At 44.4% G+C, this 20,875-nt stretch overlaps 1 protein-coding gene across 1 annotated transcript in view; it reads left to right on the top strand.

The window, feature by feature from the left end:
* The window catches only part of tprn (taperin), a 103,852-nt gene extending 88,775 nt beyond the window's left edge, over positions 1 to 15,077 (top strand). The window contains exons 2-4 of the mRNA XM_068012806.1: positions 4,201 to 4,402; positions 10,602 to 10,729; positions 11,147 to 15,077. Coding sequence (XP_067868907.1) covers positions 4,201 to 4,402; positions 10,602 to 10,729; positions 11,147 to 11,209 — 393 coding nt within the window. The 3' untranslated portion in view covers positions 11,210 to 15,077. The remainder of the gene's footprint in view (positions 1 to 4,200; positions 4,403 to 10,601; positions 10,730 to 11,146) is intronic.
* Positions 15,078 to 20,875: the final 5,798 nt, after the last annotated feature.

The raw sequence follows: 20,875 nt of genomic DNA, 5'->3' as shown, positions 1-20,875 counted from the left end.
TGGAAGCCATGCCTTCAGCTGCCAAGGCCCATGCTCTGGAATTCCATCATTGAAACCTGCTTATTTAACCAAGTTTTTGGTTATCCATCCTAATGCCTCTTTCTTTGGCTTGGAATCTGTTTTTCTCCTTGCTTCCCTATGAAGTGCATTGGGACATTTTTCTACATTTAATGGATTATATAAATGCATGCATATTGAAACGTAGGGGGCTTGACAGGGTAGATGTTGAGAAGATGTTTTCACTAGTGGGGGAATCTCAAACCAGGAGACATAGTTACAAAATAAGGGGGCACTCATTTAAAACTGAGATGCGAAGGAATTTCTTCTCTGAGGGTAGTGAATGTCTGGAATTCTCTACCCCAGAGAGTTGTGAAGCTAGATCACTGAAAGTATTTAAAGAGGAGGTAGACAGATTTTTGAAATATTGGGGAGTTTAGGGCTATTCGGAGCTGGCACGAAAGAGGAGTTGAGGTCTGGGGCAGATCAGCCATGATCTTATTGAATGGCGGGGCAGGCTTGAGGGGCCGAATGACCTACTCCTGCTCCTATTTCTTATGTTTATTCTGTTGTATTGAAGAAAATATTTTACTGCATTACTTGTAATCCCTTGGGCAGGTAACAGGGAGTGTATGATGAGGCTCACTCGAGAAATACCTGCCTATTTTTAAAAGCCAGAAATACTGGCCCCCAATAGGGATTTTTCTTTGTTTTTGATTTTCATTTTGTATTGTTAAATGAACATAACAAGAAAAAGGAGTAGAAGTCGGCCATCCGGTCCTTTGAACCTGCTCTGCCATTCAATAAAAGACCATGGCTGACCATCTACCTCAACTCCACCTTCCTGCACTATCCCCATATCCCTTAATTCCCTTAAGGAAAATTTCAAGTGACTTCTTTCTCAAAATGGAGACGTGTGACCAGTGGTGTTCCACAGGGATCCGTGCTGGGACCACTGTTGTTTGTGATATACATAAATGATTTGGAGGAAAGTATAGGTGGTCTGATTAGCAAGTTTGCAGACGACACTAAGATTGGTGGAGTAGCAGATGGTGAAGGGGACTGTCAGAGAATACAGCAGAATATAGATAGACTGGAGAGTTAGGCAGAGAAATGGCAGATGGAGTTCAATCAGGGCAAATGCGAGGTGATGCATTTTGGAAGATCCAATTCAAGAGTGAACTATACAGTAAATGGAACAGTCCTGGGGAAAATTGATGTACAGAGAGATTTGGGTGTTCAGGTCCATTGTTCCCTGAAGGTGGCAACGCAGGTCAATAGAGTGGTCAAGAAGGCATACGGCATGCTTTCCTTCATCGGACGGGGTATTGAGTACAAGAGTTGGCAGGTCATGTTACAGTTGTATAGGACTTTGGTTCGGACACATTTGGAATACTGCGTGCAGTTCTGGTCGCCACATTACCAAAAGGATGTGGATGCTTTGGAGAGGGTGCAGAGGAGGTTCACCAGGATGTTGCCTGGTATGGAGGGCGCTAGCTATGAAGAGAGGTTGAGTAGATTAGGATTATTTTCATTAGAAAGACGGAGGTTGAGGGGGGACCTGATTGAGGTGTACAAAACCGTGAGAGGTATAGACAGGTTGGATAGCAAGAAGCTTTTTCCCAGAGTGGGGGGTTCAATTACTAGGGGTCACGAGTTCAAAGTGAAAGAGGAAAAGTTTAGGGGGGATATGCGTGGAAAGTTCTTTACGCAGAGGGTGGTGGGTGCCTGGAATGCGTTGCCAGCGGAGGTGGTAGACGCGGGCACGATAGCGTCTTTTAAGATGTATCTAGACAGATACATGAATGGGCAGGAAGTAAAGAGATACAGACCCTTAGAAAATAGGCGTCATGTTTAGATAGAGGATCTGGATCGGCGCAGGCTTGGAGGGCCGAAGGGCCTGTTCCTGTGCTGTAATTTTCTTTGTTCTTAGAATTTCTGCCTTGAGCTGTTGCACACAGAGAGCCATGGGCTGAGCTCTCTGGTGCAACTGAATTACTTTGGACCGCTCCTGACCCCTCACTGAGAGACTCCACATACGTACTGTCAAACCAGAGACTCGTCTTGCAGATGGGGCCTTCCTTCCTTCCTGTTCTGCATGCAGTGAGCGTGACTGCCCTTGACGTCAAGTCAGCATTTGACAGAATATGGCATCAGGAGCCCCAGCAGAACTGGAGTTAATGGGAATCGGGGAAACCTCTCCCCTGGTTGGAGTCATACCTAGCACAAAGGAAGATGGTTGTGGTTGTTGGAGGTCAGTCATCTCAGTTCTAGGACATCACTGCAGAAGTTCCTCAGGGTAGTGTCCTAGGCCTGACCATCTTCAGCTGCTTCATCAATGATCTTCCCTCCATCATAAGGTCAGAATTGGAATGTTCGCTGATGATTGCACAATGTTCGCCATTCGTGAGTCCTCAGATACTGAAGCAGTCTGTGTAGAAATGCAGCAAGATCTGGACAATATCCAGGCTTAGGCTGATAAGTGGCAAGTAACATTCGCCCACACAAGTGCCAGGCAATGACCATCTCCCCTTGATGTTTAATGGCATTACCATTGCTGAATCTCTCACTATCAACATCCTGGAGCTTACCATTGACTAGAAACTGAACTGGGCCAGCCACTTAAATACTATGGCTACAAGAGCAGGTCAGAGGCTAGGAATTCTGTGGCGAGTAACTCACCACCTGACTTCCCCAATGCACGTCCACCATCTACAAGGCACAAGTCAGGAGTGTGAAGGAGTAATCTCCACTTGCCTGGATTGGTGCAGCTCCAGCAACACTCAAGAAGCTTGACACCATCCAGGACAAAACAGACCATTTAATTGACACCCCATCCACAAACATTCACTCCCTCCACCACCAACAGACAATGGCAGCAGTGTGTACCATCTCCAAGATGCACTGCAGCAACTCACCAAGGCTCCTTCAACAGCACCTTCCAAACCTGCGACCTCTACCATCTAGATGGACAAGGGTAGCAGATGCATGGGAACACCCACCACCTGCAAGTTCCCCTCCAAGTCACGCACCATCCTGACTTGGATCTATTTCACCATTCCTCCTCTGTCGCTGGGTCAAAATCCTGGAATTCCCTTCCAAACAGCACTATCGGTGTACCTACCCCACAAGGATTGCAGCGGTTCAAGAAGACAGCTCACCACCACCTTCTCGAGGGCAATTAGTGATGGGCAATAAATGCTGGCCGAGCCAGTGACTCTCACATCCCATGAACGAATAAAAAATAATTCATGAAAAGGTTTCAGACTCTTCCTATTGGACCCTTTTCATCTTGCAGCCTCACATTAACCAAATCATTGTGTCCAAGCCACACTAAATTGTTTCTCCTTGCTGGGATAATTGTTTAGCAAGCATTATTCACTGCGATGGAAGGCTTTATTTTATCCTGGAATCTTGATCAAAGAGCAAATGACTAATAATTACTGTGAGCAGGTTGAGGCAAGACTTCTGTATAGGTCACTCTGTGTGGAAACCCACGTTTTCTGCAGGATTTATTGCAAATCTGCACAGAAAAGTATAGTAAGTTCCAGTGTGTAAAATGTTTTTGTTCTCATTGTGGGTGATGGTGACAAGTCTTGCATTTCGTGCCCATCCCTAGTTGAACTGACCGAGTGGTTTGTTAGGTCACTGCAGAGGCTGTTAAGTGTCAATCACATACCATGGGACTAGAGTCACAAATTGGCTAGACTGGATGGGATTGGAAAGTTAGTTCAGTGAACCAGTTAGGGTTTTTACTACAATCTGACAACTTTTCTGGTCTTAGTTTTTTCTGGTGCCCTTTTATGAATTACCAGATTCATTAGATCCTGTTTACTAGTTTTGAATTTTCAACCTCCTAGTTCTTAGTCCTATACCACTAAGCTACCATCCCCACAATGGACTGATGCATGTTTCCTGTTCTGTGATGGTTAATTTGTATATTTAAAAAAAATACTGATTCAGCTAAATGAGAAACCGGGATGATCTCTCTGACACCTCAGCTGCCATTATGCTTTGTGTAGGTGGATGAGGAGAAATTTGAAAGTGGGAGGTGTGTAGTCTGAGTTGAAGCTGCAATACTGGGGCAAGATTGTTTTTCTTGAGGCTGAGTGAGGTCTGTCTGAGCCTCAATATTTCGGGGAGGAGGCTGCGTGAGGTCAATGCCTGGTTTGATCTTCCCATCTCCTTTTCTTCTCTTGCCAGATGAAGATTTCTTTCAACGATTCCAGTCTGCACACGACATTCGAGTATCCATCTGAGAACTCGCTCATTCAAGAGGGGGAGTCTGAGGAGAGTGACGACGATGAGGAAGAGCAGTCCTCGACATTCTTCTTTCCACGTCCCAGCTACACCAGCTCTCCAACGTCATCAAGCAGCCCTTTGCGGACTAATACCCTAGCCTCAGGTATGTGTCCCAAATAGGAGTGCATGGCAACTTCCATCCTCTGGAGCCTCCATTCTCTATGAAAGGTAGTTACTCCAAATTATTGTGATATGTTCTCTTTCACTAGAGATGCTGTTTCCATTCCTGACAACTGAATGGTGAGTTCAGGAGAGCTTCAATCCCTTGCACTCATCACCATGTTGCCAGGTGGTCGGTAAATAAATAAACTTGAGCAGTAAACTGGCATTCCGCAGCAGCAAGCCCAGGAGGATGGCTGCTACAAGAGCAAAATTCATATTGGTGCAATCAGCATGCTTTCAATTGAAATAACAAGAAAAACAACTACTTGTATTTGTACAGCACCTTTAATGTAATAAAACTTCCCAAGGCGCTTTAAAGAAGCTTCTAGAACATACAAACATTCAAATTAGGAACAGGAGTAGGCCACCTGGCCCCTTGAGTCTGCTCCGCCATTCAGAAAGATCATGGCTGATCTGATTGTAACCTCGACTCCACATTCCTGCCTACCCCCGATAACCTTTCATCCCCTTGCTTATCAAGAATCTATCTACCTCTGCCTGAAAAATATTTAAAGACTCTGCTTCCACTGCCTTTTGAGGAAGAGAATTCCAAAGACTCATGACCCTCTGACAGAAAACATTTCTTCTTGTCTCTGTCTTAAATGGGCGACCCCTTATTTTTAAATAGTAACACTTAATTCTAGATTCTCCCACAAGGGGAAACATCCTTTCCACATCCACGCTGTCAAGACCCCTCAGGATCTTATATATTTCAATTGAGTCACCTCTTACTCTTCTAAACGTGAGCGGATACAAGCCTAGCCTGTCCAAACCTTCCTCAAAAGATTCCCATTCCAGGTTTCAGTTTAGTAAACCTTCTCTGAACTGCTTCCAACGTATTTACGTCCTTCCTTAAATAAGGAGACCAACACTGTGCACAGTACTCCAGATGTGGTCTCACCAATGCCCTGTATAGCTGAAGCACAACCTCTCCACTTTGTTATTCGATTCCCCTCGCAATAAACGATAACATTCTATTAACTTTCCGCATTACATGCTGTACCTGCATACTAACCTTTTGTGATTCATGCATTAGGGCACCCAGATCCCTCTGCATCTCAGACCTATGTAATCTCTCACCATTTAGATAATATGCTTATTTTTTATTCTTTGTGCCAAAATGGACTACTACACATTTTCCCATATTATACTCCATTTGCCAGATCTTTGCCCACTCACTTAACCTGTCTTTATGCCTTTGTACCCTCCTTATGTTCTCTTCACAACTTACTTTCCTACCTATCTTTATGTCATCAGTAAATTTAACAACCATAACTTTGGTCCCTTCATTCAGTTCATTTATATAAATTATAAAAAGTTGAAGCCCCAGCACTGATCCCTGTGGCACACCACTCATTGCATCTTGCCAACCAGAAAATGACCCATTTATGCCTACTCTCTGTTTCCTGTTAACTAGCCAATCCTCTCTCCATGCCAATGTGTTACTCCTACACCATGCGTTTATTTTCCACAGTAACCTTTGATGTGGTACCTTATCAAATGCCTTCTGGAAATCTAAGTACAGTACATGTTACTGCTTCGAAGAACTCCAATAAATTGGTTCAACATAATTTCCCTTTCACAAAACCATATTGACTCTGCCTGATTACTTCAAATTTTTCTATTACGTAATAGCCCTGCTATTACGTCTTTTAATAGCTTCTAACATTTTCCCTAAGACAGATGTTAAGCTAACTGGCCTGTAGTTTCCTGCTTTTTGTCTCCCTCCCTTTTTAAATAAAGTTACATTTTCTATTTTCCTGTCTAATGGAACCTTCCCCGAATCTATGGAATTTTGGAAAATTAAAACCAACCCATCAACTATCTCACTAGCCACTTCTATTAGAATCCTGGGATGAAGTCCATCAGGACTTGGTAACTTGTCAGCCCGCAGCTCCAACAATTTGCACAGTACGACTTCCCTGGTGATTGTAATTTTCTTGAGTTCTTCCCTCCCTTCCATTTCCTGATTTACAGATATCTCTGGGATGTTACTTGTATCCTTTATAGTGAAGACCAAAGTATGACACCGAGCCACAAAAGGAAATATTAGGGTAGATGACCAGAAGCTTGGCCAAAGAGGTAGGTTTTAAGGAGTGCCTTAACAGAGGAAGCAAGGCAGACAAGGTTTAGGGAGGGTCTTTCAGAGCTTGGCAACTGAAGGAGTGGCCACCAGTGATGGAGTGATTAAAATCAGGGATGCACAAGAGGCCGGAATTACAGGAGTGCAGATATCTTGGAGGGTTGTGGAGCTGGAGGAGATTAGCCGGATAGGGAGGAGCGAGGCCATGGAGGGATTTGAAAAGGATGAGAATTTTAAATAAAAACAAGAAGTGCTGGAAATACTCAGGTCTGGCAGTATCTGTGGAGAGAAAAGCAGAGTTAACATTTCAGGTCAGTGACCCTTCATCAGAATTTTAAAATCAAGACATTGCTTGACCAGGAGCCATTGCAGGTCAGCGAGCGCAGGGGCGATAGGGAAATGGGACTTGGTGCGAGTTAAGACATGGGCAGCAGAGTTTTGGATGACCTCGAATTTACAGAGAGTAGAATGTGGGAAACCAGCCAGGAACGTGTCGGAATCGTCAAGTTTAGAGGTAACAAAGGCATGAATGAGGATTTCAGCAGCAGATGTGCTAAGACGGGGGCGAAGTCAGGCAATGTTAAGGAGGTGGAAATAGGCGGTCTTAGTAATGGCATGCATATGAAGGTCAGAAGCGCTTAATCTATGACTGTTGCCAGGTAGTGAGATGAAGTCAGTAACTAGGGAATGACATTTGGACTGGGGACCGAAAACAGTGGTTTCAGTCTTCCCAATATTTAATTGGAGGAAATTTCTGCTCATCCAGTACTGGATGTTGAATAAGCAGTCTGATAGTTTAGCAACAGTGAATGAAAGAAAGCACAGTGTTTGGCAGAGTTGAAGGGCAATGACTGTGTGCTATATCTGACCTGGGAGTGCTTGATGCTGACATTAATTGCCAGAAATGGAAAATGTTGTCCTGTTCCACAGCACAAGCATTCCCCACCTTGATCCCATTTCTTTTTTAGTTTAAAGAGGATGGAGAAAGAGGTCACTGAATTTGGTTTGGCTCAGCAGCTGTTTCCATCCTGTGTGGAGCCCTCCGATATGGGCCACTTGTTGAGCAGTCACTCTGGTGTTGGAGGGTGGGAAAAAAGATAAAACGTGGTCAGAGTCCATCTTTACAAAACCAGCATATCCAGACTGGGAAGCACAGATGACCTCTTTGACAAAGGGAATCCCCCAGCAGATGTTGCCAGAACATCCACAGGAGGAGCTTAGAACTGAAAAAATGAACCTCAGGCTTAGGTGAAACACTTTGGCTGAATGCTTTGTGGTGTAGAGAGAGACTGCTACTAATCAGCTGCAGTTTTCGGCTGGTTTATACAGCACCGTGATGACTAAAAGTGCACAGAGTGGGGAGAAGTCACTGTTGGGTTTTGTGGATGAAAGAGGGGAGGGTTCAGCGTTGAAACCGCAGCATAACCTTGTTCATTTTCAGTTATCGTAGTTAATCCTATTATTTGTATAGTTTTGAATTTCAAGAACAGTTGTTTTGCGTAATAAAAATTGGGGTAAAAGTACAAATCTTAGTTTATTCTCAGTGAGTGGCTTGCTCTAAATATTTATTGTCATGAAAAATGTTCTTTTGTGGCAGAGTGTTGGAAGTTATATTTGAGACCCAGTTTTGGCTTCCAGGCTGAACTGGAGTGATAGCGCTGCCCAGTGCCTGCAACAGGGTACTGCAAATCTCCTTAAATACACACAAAGGCAAACAGGAAAGAGAAATTGAAAGTGAATCAAAAAGTTCAAAATAGGACTAGCAGATGAGCTGTTTTGATGTCCAGTTGTTTTGCTCTTGTTTTTCATGTGATCATGTTGATCATGCGAAAGCAAACTAGGCAACTGTTGATGGAGAGTTTGTGAGCCAGCTCTTGCAGGAGTAAACCATGATCACTGACTGAGGGACTGAAGCCCAGGAGAGAGTACATGAGATACTTTAAGAATAGAAGAAAATAATGGATGATGAATGCTATTTAGCTGAATGCTTCTCGATGGAGCTGGGGAGTAGTGTTTAGCACAGGCTAAGTAGTTGGACATAGTTGGTAGGCACATCAAATAATGTTTCACTAGGAGTGATCACTAGTGCTTAGCTGGGCATAATAGGTTAGTCATTGATTGGGGCTGGTTGTGTTAAACTGGATGAGAGTTAGTGATTGGGCAGATAGTGTTATGGTGAGTGTGGGTCAGTGGTCAGAACCAATGATGTGTCTCCATCAAAACTGCCTACTTTCACCTCTGCCCGACCTCGGCCCTGTCTCAGCTCATTAGCTGCTGAAAACCTTTACTACCTCTAGACTTGATCATTCCAATGCTGTCTTGGCCAGCCTCCCATTGTGCTGTCTTGGCCAGCCTCCCATTTTCCAATCTACATAAATTTATGTTCATCCAAAACTCTGCTCGTCGCTTAACTCACACCAAGTCTCGTTCACCTATCACCACTGTAAATGCTGACCTGCACTGGCTCCTGGTCCAACAATGCCTCAATTTTAACGTCCTCATCCTTATTTTCAAATCCCGCATGGTCATGCCCCGCCTTATCTCTAACATCCTCCAGCCTGACGAGCCTTCAAAATTTCTGGACTCCTCCAATTCTGGCCTCTTATGCATTCCTAATTTAAATTGCCTCCGCCATTGGTAGCTGTGCTTTTAGCTGCCTTGACTCGCATCTCTGGCTTTCCCCTGCCCCAATCCTCTCCAGCTCTTTTTAAGATGCTCCTTAAAACCTCCTACTTTGACCAAGCTTTTGGTCATCTGTCCTGATATCTCCTGTGGCTTGGTGTCAAAGATGTTTTTAATGATAAGACTCTTGTTAAGCATCTTGGGATGTTCTGTTATGTTAAAGGCACTAAATGAAGGCAAGTTGTTGCTTAATCTGGTGTTGGTTGGTAGACATAAACCTCATTGATTATACTGGCTACCACGGCAACAACAGGTACATAATGAGTTATGGTGGAAGAAGAACAACAGCAACAACTTGTATTTTAAAAACGGGCGGCGCAGTGGTTAGCACCGCCGCCTCACAGCTCCAGCGACCCGGGTTCAATTCTGGGTACTGCCTGTGTGGAGTTTGCAAGTTCTCCCTGTGTCTGCGTGGGTTTTCGCCGGGTGCTCCGGTTTCCTCCCACAGCCGAAGACTTGCAGGTTGGTAGGTAAATTGGCCATTATAAATTGCCCCTAGTACAGGTAGGTGGTAGGGAAATATATGGGGACAGGTGGGGATGTGGTAGGAATATGGGATTCGTGTAGGATTAGTATAAATGGGTGGTTGATGGTCGGCACAGACTCGGTGGGCCGAAAGGCCTGTTTCAGTGCTGTATCTCTAAATAAATAAAACATAGTGGTGACTCAGCTGTGTGTTGTACATCAGGTTTTTTAATATCTTCTTGATCAGTGCAGTGTTTGATTATTTCAGAGATTGCTGTGTGCTGTTGTTGAGGAGGTACAACACAAAGAACATGTGGCATTTCGTTATGATGCTATCAGTAGTTTAAACTTCAGGCTGTTCGGTACTGTCTTCACCTCACTTGTTACTGGTTGGAAATCTTGCATAAATCAGATTTTTTTCCCCAGGAAGAAAAAACAGTTGCCATTAATGTTCAGTTAATGTGATTTTCATTGTGGTCTTCAGCAGTCTTGGGGGTAATAACAGAGGGAGGCACGAGCTATATAAAGACTGAATGAAGAGCAGACCTTGAGATGCTTTTGAGGTGCATGCTACCTTCAGATAGATCAGATCCTGGCACTGGTGAATGATCCACAGATTGCATCACGTTCCCAACTTAATTGTGATTTCAGTCCTGTGAAATTCAAAGGTTTTGAGCTGCTTTGGTGTAAAGTTTCATGTGGCACACAGCAATGCTCACCTGGCAGAGTTATGCTCTGGATTCACTCACTCCACAGGATAATGTGCAATATGGGTACATATTATGGTACCCATGATTTGATATGATTTCAGGTGAGCCATTTAGGATCTGATATTCCAGACTTCTCTAAAAGCTAATGATTTTTGTCGTTCCCTCTTTTCCTGTCATTCTCCCTCCCACTTTCCATGCAGCCTTTACAAACTACACTCCTAAACATGCAGTATCATTCAACACATGGCAGGAACAGAAGCTCGATGAATCAGTTTCTGATGGGGACAGCTCTCTGCAGGATACAGAATCCACAACCGAAGATGACATGGTGAGTTTGTGCAGCAATTGAGTTTGACTGCCGGGCTGTATGAATACCAGCTTATCAGGGATGTGCCTACCTTGGGCTCATCATGTGAGCAGTCCAGCTGAGATCTGACATACTGGCAGGGGAATCACATGCATGTATGTATTCTGTAGCACACTACTTTGGTATGCTACTGGACTATTGCATTCAAGAACGTGTGATCACAGAGCTATGCTCTGGTCTGTAATGGGCCCTCTGTTCCTTCTTGGGTACACACGTACACAAATCATAAAAGAAGTGGGCAGGTATAAAAAGTAATCCTAGGATGGCTGGATCCCAGATATAACCATCAAGGTTGCCTTTACCCTCTCCTGAATCCTACACTGTCCTAACATGTATTTAATAGTGCCCAGCACTCACTTCTGTTTCATTTTCCCTCAGCTAACGCCAGCGGACAGCAGCTCCCACTCTGATTACAGCAGCGAGCCAGCCCTGTACTTCTGACCTGAAGGAGACGGGACCTGGGAATGGTAACTGAGTGCTCCAACACTTGGGATTGACTTAGCAGGAAGTCCTGAAATGGCAAAAGCCAGCTGCGTGCCATCTGATATGTAGTCAGACGTCCTTTGAAAAGCCCATCTCCCTCACTGCAGTTTGCAGGCCATATCCCAGGACTGAGGTTTCTCTTGGGGCAAGTTGATCTTTCGTTCCTCCACGCCATGTTGGATTTCTCCTGTACCTCTGAGGAAACCAGTCTCCGGACTACATGTGAGGCCCACACGGCATGTATGTGGCAGCTTTGAGATTCGGACACCAATTGCCTGCACACTGAGTTTGCTATGTTTGCACTTGCTCTCTAAGGGCTGTGACCTATATTTCTAAATCATTCCTGAGCACTGCCATGGACACTGAAGCCCGTACACATGACAATGACCATTCAATTCCTCACAGAAAAACTAACTTTTATCCTGTGCTTTGGCCTTGGCCACCTTTGTCCTTAAGAGTATTGGGCCTATATGAGGGCCAGACCCTGGGTCGTGTTTTCAGGATTGACTGTGTTCCAGTTGCATTCCCATTTACAATGTTGTACATTGGGTCCTGGATGTATGTACTGTATTGTGTCATTTCCACTGTGCCACAGTTTTTACTGGTGGTGGTCCTGGTCACGGGGTTTCCCCAGGACTATAACCATTTCCATTTTCTGTGATTATTTCCTGTTTCTTTAATATTGTAAATATCCTGGCACTCGGACTTGTGAGGGCCTCCTGGTGAGGTCAAGCTGGGTGGAGGGTTGTTTGAGTGAGCAGTGGGAGTGCTAACCTCCTTCCAGAGTTTGAAGACAGGAGTTTTTCAGAACTACTTTGTGAAACATATTTAGTGCCATGTATTCAGTGGGCAGCTAGGACTGTGAGAGGGAATTTCTAAATATGGAAGGGCGAGAGTGAGTGGAGTTGGTTTTTTGTGCATGCAGCTGTTACACTGAAGTGGAAGCTTGGTACCTCAGGCTGAGACTATCAGATGTTAAACTTTCACTGGTTTCAAATAGTCAGTGACTGAGCACAAAGCTCTTCCTTCTGTCTTTGTGCAGCTTTTGGCCTGAACACGCATTGTGCACACTGCATAAAGGGCCACGGATCTGTATTGTCACCTTTATATGGGACATTGACATTAACTCAGAGTTGGATGCTGGAGAGTGTTAAAATTGAAGCAGAAATAATTTCTAAGGTTTTGCCAGAGAGTTTGATGTTAACAGCCATACACAATCATCACCTGATTCGCATCTAGACATTGTTCCTGATCATATACCTGGACTTCATTATTAGTATCGGCACTAAATTGGATTCCCAGATCCTACTAGGAAGGTCCTCAGTTAATAGAACAACTGGGACCTTGAAATTCTGCTGTAACCCTTGTGTACTTGGTGCAATCAATGGTACCCATGTAACTGGGGACAGGACACACAACATTCCACTTTAGTCTCCAGTGGGGAGTACAGCAATCCAAGCGTTGGCTTGAAGGCTGCTCTTCCGCAACTGAGCTTGTGTGTGTCAGAGCTGGGAAGCAGTTAGTGCTAATACTAACTTCAATCCAGCAGTGCCTATTGGCTTTACTGGAGGCAAATGAAAAAGAACGATTAATTATTAACTCTAATCTCACCACAAGGTGGTTGAATTGTATACAGGAAGGCATTTTGTGTTTGGATTTTACATTAGCTCTGAATGGGGGTGATGGGGAGAGTGGGAAGAGGTAGGTTTTAAAAATGCAGAATTAGGTTTGTAGGGATGCTTTGATTGCTGTGTCACAATTTCCAGATAGGTCTCAAGTGGAAATAACTTCTTTATCCTGTGATGGTGACCGAATCGTTCAGATAATGAACTTTGGTTGATCCACAGAAACTGAGAGCAGCAGAATACTCATTACTTGGGCAATGTATCTTCTGTTCCAAAAGGAAGTAGAATTTTGTAGTAGTTGAGAGACTGTTATTCTTACTGTTATAAAATAAACTGAGTTCTAATCAGAAAATTGTATTAGATCAGGAGAGAGAAATAGAGCAATGAATGTGTAGGGAGAAATATCTCGACCACTAAATTAATTCTGTATACACTCCAGTAAAATATAATCATAAACACAATTTGCCTTGCTTGTGTCTGGCTGCAATTTGATTACCTCAGAAATGTCTCCCTTTGAACCCATTATTCATGTTGGAATAGAAACCTGCAGACAAGACACAGCAGGTTAACACACACTCCTTTCACTTCTGGGCCTGAGTCCTGACCAACTGTGGGTAATTAAAGATTCCTGTCTGTTGACTGTAAATGGAAATGATTTTCAAGAGGTCTCAGCTCAGTTTCATGTGAACATATGTCTAAGTACAAAAGCACTTGTACCTATAGTTACGGAATTATCTCCCGAGGGATGAATAATGGTGGAGGATGAGAGCAATGAAAGCATCCCATTTCTGTGGGGTGGGGGGGGGGGCGCAAAGTGGGGGATGTACAGTTCTAAGGTTGCAATTGAAGTAGTTGAGCCAGTGTTGTAACTGCACATAAGCCATCATGGTGTGCTTAAAATTATTTTACCAGACTGATCTGTATAAAGGCTGCACTTTATTAGCAAAAATAATCCATTTAAGTTGGGGTTACAATCTACATGCTTTCATTATTTTTTCTTCCTAAGGGCCAAAGTTTGAATTGTAGCTTTACCTACCTGTTTTTGTGGAGATGCCTTTGGGTGATTCAAGCCAGACATGTTGTCCAGGCAGCTGCTGTCCAACTACCATCCCTCCACCCCCCCAAAACAAGTGTTGCTGTTCACTAGTAGTTTGTGATAATGCAGTTGAGGTAACAAGAAATAAACTGGAAACATGCAGCAGGTCTGTCATTACTGGGAGAGAAAAACAGATTAACCTTTTGTGTACAGTGCCTTGGTCAGAAACTGATTCAACGAAAGCTTTCTACCCAAACCATTAATGTGTCATTTCTTCATTGATATAAATGCTAACAGGACTGTTGTGTATTTCCAGCATTTCAGTTTTCTGTTTATTAATAGTGCATTGTTCCTGAACTTCAGACTCTCCTCCAACTGCAGAATGAGATTGCTCCCATGCCACAGTACTGTGCAGTGGGGTTCACACTGCGAAAGCCAGATGTGCTATTGATGGACTCCTCTGAATAACCACCCTATACATAGATGGGGCTACAGTATCTGAATGACCTTTAGAATCTCTAAAGTGAATTAACTGTTTGCTGCACTTAACACTTAATGCACACTCCAAATACCTTCACTGACAGAGTAACAGTGTCCTTGGAGAATGTCGCAGCCCTGGCTGTGATGCAAACCTTTTGTTCACGACTAAAGCACTTATGAATTGAGTCTTCCATGACTGTCGAGATGAACCACTCTGTGATATCAGATATTAATAGTAAGGGGACGGGGGCATGAGTTCCAAGTGAGCTGATTACTGGTCTTGTTTTGAAAATTCCTGGCATTACATTATAGTTGGAGTGGATTCCAGATGAGGGAAATATTATTCAACAAAATTGCATATGCACTAGAGAATTTTGCACTTAGAGACTGAACTGAAAGGAAAAATCAAACTTGCCAGCATTCAGTCACATGGCCAAACGTGTTGCTCCACCATTCGTAATATTCACTTTTGTTGCAAATCTGAGAAATGCACATTGTTTTTAAAAAAAAAAAGTCAGATAGCAATGGACATACAGTAGTGCTTCAGCTGGAGAGTCTAATTCTGTATAGTGATACCCAATGCAGATTTTGATAGAATTTTCTTATTTTTGGTTGTAGATGTAATGACTGTATAATTTAACATTTTCACAGACATGATCAACTGTTGATTAAAAAGAAAGATATACTGGCAATAAGTTGTTTTTAATGCGTGAAAAGGCATCTAATAACTCAATTTATTTTTAATATAGATAGAAACAGGAGATGACTGTTCCACCATTCAATTAGATCATGGCTGATCTGTATCTGAATGCAGCTACCCACCTTGGTTCTGTAACCCTTAATGTCTTTACCTACCAATCTCAGTTTTGAGATTTTCAATTCCCCCCACCCCCCCCAACCTCAACAGCTTTTGGAAGAGAGTTCCAGATTTCCAATTTTTGTGTGAAGAGATCCTTACTGATGGTCACCTCTGAACCGCCCAGCTTTAATTCTAATTTTATGCCTGCTTGTTCTGAACTCCTCAGCACAAGACCACTGAACATAATTTTCCCATCCATCAGGCTAGTCATGGTGCCAGAAGACTGGAGGACTACTAACATGGCACCATTGGTTAAAGAGAAAGGGATAGACTGAGTAAGTACAGGCCAGTTACCCTAACCTTGGTAGTGGGAAAATTACTGGAAAAAATTAAGGGACAATATTTTCAATTAGAAAGGCACTAATTAATCAAGGAGAATCAGCATGGATGGGAATGTCATGTCAAATTAACTTGAATTTTTTGAAGAGGTAACAAGGATTGATGAGGGGAGTGCATTTGAGTAAGGCTTTTGACAAGGACCCAGATGGTAGACTGGTCAGTAAAAGATATGGAATTCAAGAGAAAGTGGCAAGTTGGATCTAAAATTGGCCCAGTGGCAGGAAGCAAAGGGTTGATGGGTGTTTTTGTGACTGGAAGGCTGTTTCTAGTGGGGTTCTGCAGAGCTCTGTACTAGGTCCCTTGCTTTTTGTGGTAATAATGTTTAAGACTTAAATGTAGGGGGCATGATTAAAAAGTTTGCAGATGCAAAATCAAGGTGAACCAAAAGATGTTTTATCAATACATTAAGAGGATAAGTAAGGAAAGAGTAGGGCCCATAAAAGAGCAAAAAGGTTACAAATGTGCAGGGGCGGAAGATGTGGGTAGTGATGAATATTTTGCGTCTGTCTTTACAAAAGAGGGGGACGATGCAGGTATTGGATGTGATCAACATAGGGAGAGCGAGAGGACATATTAATGGGATTAGCATCCTTGAAAGTGGAAAAAAACAGAAGTACAAAGGATAGACCGAATAATTATATGCCAGTCAATCTAACCTCTGTTGTGGGCAAGTTATTGGAATCATTTCTGACAGACAAGATAAACTGTCATTTAGAAGGGCACAGATTAATCAAGGATAGTCAGCATGGATTTGGTACAAAAAGATCTTGTCTGACCAACTTGATCAAATTTTTTGAAGTAACACGATAGTTTGATGAGGGTAGTGCAGTTGATGTGGTCTACATGGATTTTAGCAAGACTTTTGACAAGGTCCTACATGGCAGACTGGTTTAAAAAAAAAAAAAAGCCCATGGGATCCAGGGCAATGTAGCAAGGTGGATACAAAATTGGTTCAGTGGCAGGAAACAAAAGGTAATAGTTTGGTGTTTTTGCAACTGGAGGGCTGTCTCCAGTGTCGTTTGTCGGTATATATACAAGGCATGATCAAGAAGTTTGCAGACGACACAAAGATTGGCTGTGTGTTAGATAGCGAGGAGGATAGCTGTAGGCTGCAGGAAGATATTGATGGTCTGGGCAGAAAAGTGGCAAATGGAATTCAACCTGGAGCAGTGTGAGGTGATGCATTTGGGGAGGTCAAGCAAGGCAAAGAAATACATGATTAATGGGAAAATACTGAGGTGTAGAGGAAATGAGGGACCTTGGAGTGAATGTCCACTGATCCCTGAAGGCAGGAGGACAGGTTGATAAGGTGGTTAAGAAGAATATGGAATCCTTTACTTTATTATCCAAGGTATAGAGTATAAGAGCAGGGAGGTTATGCTGGAACTGTATAACTCACCGGTTAGACCACAATTTGAGTACTGTGTGCAGAGGAGATTTACAAGGATGTTGCCGGGACTGGAAAAATGCAGCTATGAGGAAAGATTGGATAGGTTGAGGTTGTTCTACTTGGAACAGAGAAGGCTGAGGGGAGAGCTGATTGAAATGTACAAAATTGTGAAGGGTTGGGATACAGTGGATATGAAGGGTCTATTTACCTTAGAGAGGTAAGTGACTAGGGGCATAGATTTCAAGTGATTGGTGGAAAGTTTTTTCACCCAGTGGGTGGTTGGGGTCTGGAACTCATTGCCTGAAAGGGTAGTTTAGGTAGAAACCCTCAGCTCATTCAAAAGGAGTCTGGATATGCACCTCAAGTGCTGAAATCTGCAGGGTTACAAACCAAATGCTGGAAGGTGGGATTAGACTAGGTGGATTGTTTTTCGGTTGGAACACACGATGGGCTAAGTGGCCTCTTTCTGTGCCGTAAACATTCTATCTAAAAGAGAAAAATTGACCGTGTGGTTGAAAGTGAGAAAGATGGCTGTAGAGTGCAGGTGGATAGAAAAGTGGGGAAAAAAATGGAATTCAATCCAGAGAAGTGTGAGGTCATGCATTTGGGAAAACAAATAAGGCAAATACATAAACTGTAGAATACTGAGGGGTGTAGAGGAACAGGGGGATTGTGGTGTGCATGTCCACAGATCCCTGATGGTAGGACAGTAGGTAAAGTGATTAAAAATGCATATGGGATACTTTCCTTACTAGCAGAGGCCTAGAATATAACAGCAGGGAGGTTCTGATAGAACTGTATAAAACACTGGTTAGGTCACAGCTAGAGTACTGTGTACAGTTCTGGTCATTACAGGAAGAATGTGATGGCTGGACCTACATAGCCATTTGGAATAAAAACAAGAAATGCTGGAATCACTCAGCAGGTCTGGCAGCATCTGTGGAAAGAGAAGCAGAGTTAACGTTTCGGGTCAGTGACCCTTCTTCGGAACTGACAAATATTAGAAAAGTCACAGATTATAAGCAAGTGAGGTGGGGGTGGGGCAAGAGATAACAAAGGAGGTCTAGATTGGACCAGGCCACATAGCTGACCAAAAGGTCACGGAGCAAAGGCAAACAATATGTTAATGGTGTGTTGAAAGACAAAGCATTAGTACAGATTAGGTGCAAATACACTGAATATTGAACAGCAGCAAGTGCAAACCTGAAAAAAAACGGTGGGTAAGCAAACTGAACAAACAAAGATGAAATGAAATAAATGCAAAAAAAGAATGTTTTAAAAAAAAAGAAAAAATAACTAAAAATGAAAGTAAAATGGGGGGCTGTCATGCTCTGAAATTATTGAACTCAATGTTCAGTCCGGCAGGCTGTAGTGTGCCTAATCAGTAAATGAGATGCTGTTCCTCGAGCTTGCGTTGATGTTCACTGGAACACTGCAGCAATCCCAGGACAGAGATGTGAGCATGAGAGCAGGGGGGAGTGTTGAAATGGCAAGCAACCGGAAGCTCAGGGTCCTGCTTGCGGACTGAGCGGAGATGTTCCGCTAAACGGTCACCCAGTCTGCGCTTAGTCTCCCCAATGTAGAGGAGACCACACTGTGAGCAGCGAATACAGTATACTACATTGAAAGAAGTACAAGTAAATCGCTGCTTCACCTGAAAGGAGTGTTTGGGGCCTGGGATAGTGAGGAGAGAGGAGGTAAATGGGCAGGTGTTACACCTCCTGCGATTGCAGGGGAAGGTGCCCTGGGACGGGGACGAGGTGGTGGGGGTAATGGAGGAGTGGACCAGGGTGTCGCGGAGGGAACGATCCCTTCGGAATGCTGACAGGGGAAGGGAGGGGAAAATGTGACTGGTAGTGGCATCACGCTGGAGGTGGCGGAAATGGCGGAGGATGATCCTTTGGATATGGAGGCTGGTGGGGTGATAAGTGAGGACAAGGCGAACCTTGTCACGGTTCTGGGAGGGAGGGGAAGGGGGGAGGGTAGAGGTGCGGGGAATGGGTCGGACACGGTTGAGGGCCCTGTCAACCACAGTGAGGGGAAATCCTCGGTTGAGGAAAAAGGTCATATCAGAAGCACCGTCATGGAAGGTAGCATCATCAGAGCAAATGCGTCGGAGACGGAGAAACTGGGAGAATGGAATGGAGTCCTTATAGGAGGTAGGGTGTGAAGAAGTGTAGTCAAGATAGCTGTGGGAGTCGGTGGGCTTACAATGGATATTAGTAGACAACCTATCCCCAGAGATGGAGACAGAAGTCAAGGAAGGGAAGGGAAGTGTCAGAGATGGACCATGTAAAGGTGAGAGAAGGGTGGAAATTGGAAGCAAAGTTGATAAAGTTTTTCAGTTCGGGGCGGGAGCAGGAAACGGCACCGATACAGTCATCAATGTACCGGAAAAAGAGTTGGGGGAGGGGGCCCGAGTAGGACTGGAACAAAGAATGCTCGACATATCCCACAAAAAGACAGGCATAACTAGGACCCATGCGGGTACCCATAGCGACACCTTTTACTAGAAGGAAGTGCATGGAGTTGAAGGAGAAGTTGATCAATGTGAGAACAAGTTCAGCCAGCCGGAGGAGGGTGGTGGTGGATGGGGACTGGTTGGGCCTCTGTTCCAGGAAGAGGTGTAGAGCGATTGGACGTCCATAGTGAAGAGGAGGCGGTTGGGACCAGGAAACTGGAAATTGTCAAAATGACGTAGGGCGTCAGAAGAGTCACGGATGTAGGTGGGAAGAGACTGGACCAGCGGAGAAAAGATAAGAGTCTAGATAGGAAGAAATAAGTTCAGTGGGGCAGGAGCAGGCTGACACAATGGGTCTGCCGGGACAGTCCCGTTTATGGATTTTGGGAAGGAGGTAGAAGCGGGCTGTCCGGGGTTGTGGGATTATGAGGTTGGAAGCTGTGGAGGGAAGATCTCCAGAGGAGATGAGGTCAGTGACAGTCCTTTGGACGGTGGCTTGATGTTCGGTGGTGGGGTCATGGTCCAGAGGGAGGTAGGAAGAAGTGTCCGTGAGTTGGCGTTGAGCTTCTGCAAGGTAGAGGTCGGTACGCCATACGACAACAGCACCACCCTTGTCTGCAGGTTTGATGACCATGTCGGGGTTAGACCTGAGAGAACGGAGTGCCTCGAGTTCAGAGGGGGACAGGTTAGAGTGAGTGAGGGGGACAGAGAAATTGAGACGATCAATGTCTCGCCGACAGTTTTCAATGAAGAGATCAAGAGCGGGTAAGAGGCCAGGGGGAGGGGTCCAGGTAGAGGGAGAATGCTGGAGGCGGGTGAATGGGTCTGCTGGTCGGGGGGAGGACTCCTGGTCAAAGAAGTGAGCCCGGAGGCGACGGAAGAGGAGCTCAACGTCATGCCGAGCGCGAAATTCATTGAGGTGGGGGCGTAAGGGGATAAAACTGAGACCTTTGCTGAGTACAGAACTGAGTACAGCATCAGAGAGGGGGATATAATGAATACACGGCAAGGTTTCAGATCAGAAGGGGTGGGGTCAGAGGGAGGATCTGGAGGGGAATTAGTCCCCATCAGCTACTGGAGCTTGCGTTCCTTCACACCTGAAAGGAAGAAAAAAAGTTTTTTGTTAATGCATCGGATGAGATGCAAGATGAAATGAAACTGCGGAGTAGAACAGCTTTGAGATAAGATGAGTCGGTGCTGCTGGAGAGAGAGGTCCAGTGTGTGCATGTGGCGGCGCATAGCACTGAGCGTGGATCTCAGGATGCGGCGAGAGTAGCAGTCCAAGGAACGTTGTATTTCTCGGAGATACCTGTGATCCTGGGTGGTTTCAAAGCATAATGGGTGAAACTGCAGTTGGAATCCACGTGGAATAAGTCGGAGCCGGAGACAGTCACTGAGGAAGGAGATGTGGCTGTGAAAACGAGTTTTGGTAGA

This window comes from Heterodontus francisci, chromosome 32 (genome assembly GCF_036365525.1).
Source record: "Heterodontus francisci isolate sHetFra1 chromosome 32, sHetFra1.hap1, whole genome shotgun sequence".
In the NCBI taxonomy this organism is placed as follows: domain Eukaryota; kingdom Metazoa; phylum Chordata; class Chondrichthyes; order Heterodontiformes; family Heterodontidae; genus Heterodontus; species Heterodontus francisci.
The sequence above is the reverse complement of the archived record's forward strand: the minus strand, read 5'-3'. Positions and strand labels throughout refer to the sequence as shown.